We start from the raw sequence: 6064 nt of genomic DNA on the forward strand, positions 1-6064 counted from the left end.
GTTCTGCAAAGTGCACAAACCATACTTCTACCACAGTTGATGGACGCCACATGACACTTTAAAAAAATCTTTTTCCAGAGTATCGCAGTAAATTCTAGTTGGCGTTTGTAGCTTGTTTAAACATGCAATTTTACTGTCCCCAGTGAAAAGACTAAGAGTTAAAACTCCTATGGCCTTCTCAGTGGGCTCTCACGGTTGTGGGCTGACGTCGCTGGCCTGGGTTCTCTCATCATCCGACGAGCAATCTGACGAGTTGTAGAGGAAATTGTCCCCTTCCTCATCGTCACTGTCCCTGAAGTCTCTTATTCTGTTGCTTTTAGTGTCACCCTTTTGATAATCCGTTTGCTCGAGTCCGTCGGATTTGTCCTTACAGCCCTTAGAGCTTTTCTGCTTCTCGGCATCCTGCGCTGCCTGTTCCTTGGCCTTCTTACTGCGCTTCCATTTCATACGTCTGTTCTGGAACCATATTTTTACCTGTAACAACAGTTAAATGGATCATCCCAATATCCACGATTCAGCAGCAATGAGTGTGTGCGTAAAAAACCGGATTTAATAGGCTACTAAATCAAAAACACATTTTTAAAATATGGTAAAGTTTCAATCCCTATCATCCAAAATGTGGTAAATATTGACCTAAGCGTTTACCTGTGTTTCTGTCAGCATCAAAGAAGTAGCCACTTCAAATCGTTTGGGTCGAGACAGGTATTTATTCAGTTTGAATTGATGCTCCAACTCCAGCAGCTGTTGGCTTGTGAACGCAGTTCTCGGTCTTCTGCACTTTCCTAACAAATTAGACTGTGCCTGGGCTGAGGATGGAGAAGCAATATGTTATTGAAATGGAGACTCACGTTAAGAGCTATTATAATAAGATTTTGCATTCAAATGAATAGCCTAGTAAATAAAGCATCGGTGATCAAAAAAACAAAACATGCTAGTTGCTACTGGCCTTAAACTTAAACAAATTATTGATTTATTTACCATGGAAGGAGATGTTAAAATTTCTCTAGCCTACTTGATTGACACTCTGGCTTGCATTAGTCATGTACATATTCCAAGGTCATTCTTAGGCTATTGAATTGTTTACCATAAATTCTCCATGTGATCCAATTTTGTAATTTAGTTGGAGACTAATTAACAACACCATGTAGTTGCACATCATGGTGATGCGTTTCCATCACTTAGATTACACATCAGAGCATATCCAAGTTACACACATGCTCCATTAGCCAAAGAAGGCCTTTGGTAAGTATAGAGGTTAGGCTGTATTTCGACCGAATCAAATGTTTAAAAAGAGCAAAGGCTGTTTGCCACCTCGTTCTGAACGAATTTGTTAAAGCCAAACGGAACAGAACGCCAGTGTCTGGAGAGCAAACAGTTGGCGGGCTGTGGTTTTCGCACACCTCCGCCACTTTCCTTCTGTCCATTATCTGTCCATTTTAGTTCCTCTCAGAAAACGATTCCCTGTCCCGCTCTGTGTTCACTGAAACGCCTGTTTTTGTTGCCAGTAGTTTTAGCAGATGTAGGGTGCCTAACGATATGCTAGACGCCCTCCAAAGATATACTTCCTTGACATTAGTTTGACATCTGAATAACTACACACCAATGTATCCCTATTAGCATCAGGGCTATCTGCCATTCAAAGCACCATATATGGCCATCATTTCAACATTGAAGGCGCACTGTGTTATTTTGAACAACATTTAACATAAGACAGTTCAAGAAAAACGTGCTCCCGTTCGCCGTCTAAAGGAGTGCCTTAAACGTTTATGTGCGTCAACATCAAACCTCAAGTCTCTCCAAAGTAATATTTGCCTCAAACAAGACAAAGAAAAATCACAAGAAATACTTACAGTTAAAGTCGGGCATTTTGGGAAGCATCATACCCGCTGTGGACACTCGAAGCCAGTGGTCGAGTTGAAACGTGCCTGCAGTGAGTTTGAGGTGGTCGTTCGGGTGATGGTGGTGGGAGGCGTGTGGATATGAGTAGGACAAGGCTGGATGCTGACCCAGCGCCGCTGCAGAGTAGGTATACATCGGGTGCCCATACAGCGCCTGCGGGGGAATTGCAGTGCTCTGCGGATGAAGTCCCACCATGCTCGGGTGTGATGAGTTTAGAAAGCCAGGCTTTGGAATCAACCCGCAAGACGAAATCCTCGGAGGAGAAGGACTCTCAGTCCGCAAAGACTCTGTACTGGTGTTAAGATCAGAACCGTTAACGCTTCCCGACGATGAAATAGAGGAGGAGGACAGAGAGGTCACTAATGCTAGCGGTGATGTCTGCACTTTCGGCCGATCGACGGCCAAAAGCGCATCGATGCGAAAGTTTTTGGATTTTTCCATCTGGTTCGTGGTCCAAACAGTTTGGAGACGTGTTGCTGTCTGGTCTTCTTGACGTGTCGACTCTTTGTCGCTCTACTTCTCAAAGTTCAGCTGACGGGGAAAACTGTGTCCCCCAACTCCTCTTGGCACAACGTGCGATGATTGGTTGTTCACCTCACCAACGGAGCGCACCCATTGGTTAACGCATGGAGTGTTTACAGTGTATTTTGCGCCCAGTTTGTTCAGCGAGCTGAGTGGCGATAGCCCAAGTCCCCCACATGATTCGATGGGAATAGCAGTTTGCATTTCAATTTCATTGCGCCATCTACTATAAGACCTCAACTGTACGCTTTCAAAGAACCAGTAAAGGAATTTGATTAGATAAGCTGAGGCTTGCGTCTACTTAATCTTCTTGAAGGTAACAGGCAATACCTAAACGAATAAGCTTTAGTGAGCACACATCTATGTAAAAATACAAACACATGGATCATTTTCTCGTGGCCCCATAGCTATGATTGTGAAGAACAAACATGGAGATACCTGATTTACTATTTCAGGGTATATCATTAGCTTATTTTTTTTCCAGATATGTAAGTCTTCCATTCAATTTGTAGCTGCCCTTTTATTCTGACGCAAATCCATGAGGTTGACGCATATCTGGACAAAACCTTTGTACATTTCTGACAATGTTTCAGTTTTTCATGTTAAGCTTAGAAAATAAAAGAAATAGGTATATAACATGGTACGCGGTGCTATAGAGCACATTTCCCTGCCTTTGCAAACAGCTGAATGAATGGTTTACACTTTCAGTATTTAAAAATTAGGAATAGTTATCTGTTATCAACCTCTTGTCACATCTGTCATGGATGGCTGTGGGAAGTTTTCTACTATCTCTTCACAGGCCACCCACTTTGTGTGCGCATCCTTGGCCACCTGCATCGTGGCGCGCGAAAGACGCACAGGAGGCACCCTGGTACAAAACTCCCGGGTGTACTTGAAATACCTGCCTCGTCGAACAAAACAAAACAAAGCATTTCTTCTGTAGACAGACAAACTACAGATCCACACCCACCTTAGTTTAGTGTGAGTTTTTTTCTGGATTGGTAGGCCTATCAATATTTCACTACGAAAATGAACTGAAACCGTTTTAGCCACTCAGCCATGTGTTTCACACTTTAAATCCCAATACCATTCAATTTCTTGAAAATCTGCACTAACTGTCATATTCCATTAATTCACAAGAAATAGGACCATGCTATCTAAAAATTGACAAATAAAAATCATCTCAATTGGCGGATCGACAAAACTGAACAATTGGCAATTTTGTAATATTCTGCACTAACACACCCACAAAATAGTCTATAACATTATTGTGGATTGTTGGCTGTAGGATTGTAAATGTAACCAAAGGGAAAAATACTGAGATGCAACTCCACTCCATAGTGTCTCTCTGGGAAAGTGTCTGACCCATTGGGAGGTCGATGCACTGTAGCGGCCGTTTGGGAAATTTAGCTAAAAGCTAGCTTTATGCCAACCCATCATACATCTATAACTATATTTAAATGTTGTACGTACGCGTTCGCGTGGTACTTGGTCTAAGTGGAAAGTGCAGGAAAACACCTTAATTTGTATTAAAAATATGTAAGATCATTATCTTGCAGGCAGGCTACACTACATGGATTTTTGACACAAAAAGTCGATTGATGCTTTGGTGTGTCCTGAATTAGTTTTTCTATTAAAAATACTAAATGTTGAGAGGGAATTTTTTTTCTTAGTATGCGTTGGCATATATATTTCGAATAGATAGCCCTATGCAAAGGGCATAAATATAGTGCATACAAACGCAAATCTGAAACATTGAAAGGTGTAGTCTACATAATGTGATATTGATAAACTTTCGCGTTAAAATGTATCCCTTCTCTGCCTCTCTCTTTCTCTCGTCTCTGCCTCCGGTGAAAATAGCATTTCTTTAAGCAGTTGCGTAGGGGAAGGTCTGTGCGTTTGGGGGGCTGGGTCTCTCACTCTAATCAGCCACTTTAAGCTAATGGAGGAAGAGGTCGGAACGAGAATTATTGACACTCTGTTGCCCTTAACCTGTCGCCCAATAAAGCGGATTAGTTTTCCTCAATTCATCAGCTAACCACTCTCTTGGGACGGGAATCAGACGTTTATTTGCTCATGGGAAATCAACAAGTCACGGGGTAGTTTTAACTATAGGATCATGATTTAATTGGGAACCTGGATGATATCATGGCCGATTAAGAAATAATAGCAGGGTGGTCTGAGATTGATGATCGGTAGCTCACCTGCTGATCAGTGTAACCTAGTGTAAGAATACACTTTAACGTAGAATACAAGAACCTGACGGCATACTTTTTGACCAAAACAGTACAAGATGTACTTTTGATAGTTCCAGTTGTAGCTGACCTATGGTAATTTCATGTGCATCTCTAAATATGGCATTTGTTTATAAAAGAAAATCTACTGTACACTTTTCTAACGCAATGTTATTCGCATGTTATCTGAAACTATGATGCTATCTGTTAAATGTTATACTTAATATAAGCTATACTTAACCTATCAATGCTTTGCCCATTTTCTCAGTTTAATTTCATTAAGGGTCCACATGAATATTTCTATTAAAGCACTGGTGAAATATGAAGCCATTTAGCATTGGCTCGCGCACCAATCACATAAATTTATGGGTCTTTTTCATCCCCTCGCGAGAGGGTAAAATTAATATTGCACCCTGAGATGGAAAAGGACCCTGGAACCCCGGTCCTTCCTGAAAGCTGTTCATTTGCTCGGTAATTACTTTCACAATTAACTAAAATACAAATCAAAATGACAAATCGAAATAGTTTATATATTAATTATCCTTGGTAAATGTGTTCATTATGAAAAGGCAATTTAAGGGGACCTGTACTGTCTCTTTTATTGCAATAAATATATTCAATTAAATTGGCACAAATGGTCGCTGTGCTGAAATGTATAGGACTGCTTTTAAACACATTTGTGGCTCATAATCATTTTATCAATTTAATTTGTTGAGCCAGGCATTGTCGAGGGAGTATTACTTCAAGTAAAGGACCTTGGGAGAAAGACTTTATTATTAAACGTCATTAGGGAAGATCAAATCCTATATCGCTTACAGCTGCATATGATTTTTGTAGACTTCTGGTACTGAATATGAAGCTAATTTCTTTAATGTCCACCCATAGGTCCCAATGGTCCTCTCAGACTTGTTTAAGACGGGTCATCAATTTTGATTTGAAAAAGAGAAATATCAATAAAATCTTTAAACTCCTTTTAGCTCTGTGCTTGTTGCGATCTTTATAGGATATCCTTTTACACCTACAGTTAGTAATTTAGGTGGTTTTAATCATTTATGCACCCTATCTTTTCCTAGTTTTGATTTGTTAGAGTGCTGTATATATTTTAGCATAGTGTGTTTCCCAAAAGTTGAATGAAAACATAAAAATCAATATCTAAATTGAACCAAAACAAAGCTTCTCAAATGTATTCCTAAATGAGATGACCCTACGAATTTTGCCCTCATGGTGTGAAGCAGTGATTGAGGACCTCCTCAACTGTCAAGTGTGATCTCCCAAAAGTCAGATGTTCAAATTGATTCATTATATCCCTGTCAAAAGGGTACATAAGCAAACTCTACATCATTTATTAACCTGAGTACTAGAGGAAAAATTGTGCCTTCTACCAGTTGCATTTTTTAGCTGAGCGAAGC

The 6064-nt window shown here is 40.3% G+C and overlaps 1 protein-coding gene across 1 annotated transcript; it reads right to left on the reverse strand.

The window, feature by feature from the left end:
• mnx1 (motor neuron and pancreas homeobox 1) lies at nt 1-2343 on the reverse strand. The gene is made up of 3 exons (XM_042706446.1): nt 1851-2343; nt 646-806; nt 1-474 (listed from the first exon to the last, which is right to left on the reverse strand). The coding sequence occupies exons 1-3, from the start codon at nt 2338-2340 to the stop codon at nt 190-192; spliced, it is 936 nt and encodes a 311-aa protein (XP_042562380.1). The 5' UTR covers nt 2341-2343; the 3' UTR covers nt 1-189.
• Nucleotides 2344-6064: the final 3721 nt, after the last annotated feature.

This window comes from Clupea harengus, unplaced genomic scaffold, assembly GCF_900700415.2.
Source record: "Clupea harengus unplaced genomic scaffold, Ch_v2.0.2, whole genome shotgun sequence".
Lineage (NCBI taxonomy): Eukaryota > Metazoa > Chordata > Actinopteri > Clupeiformes > Clupeidae > Clupea > Clupea harengus.

What these genes read in the sequence shown, in the direction of transcription:
- mnx1 (XM_042706446.1), bottom strand. Translation starts at nt 2,340, where the DNA reads ATGGAAAAATCCAAAAACTTTCGCATCGATGCGCTTTTGGCCGTCGAT. An exon ending in CAAAATGCCCGACTTTAACT is followed by an intron (nt 807 to 1,850) that starts GTAAGTATTTCT and finishes CTCCATCCTCAG; the next exon opens with CCCAGGCACAGTCTAATTTG. An exon ending in TGATGCTGACAGAAACACAG is followed by an intron (nt 475 to 645) that starts GTAAACGCTTAG and finishes CTGTTGTTACAG; the next exon opens with GTAAAAATATGGTTCCAGAA.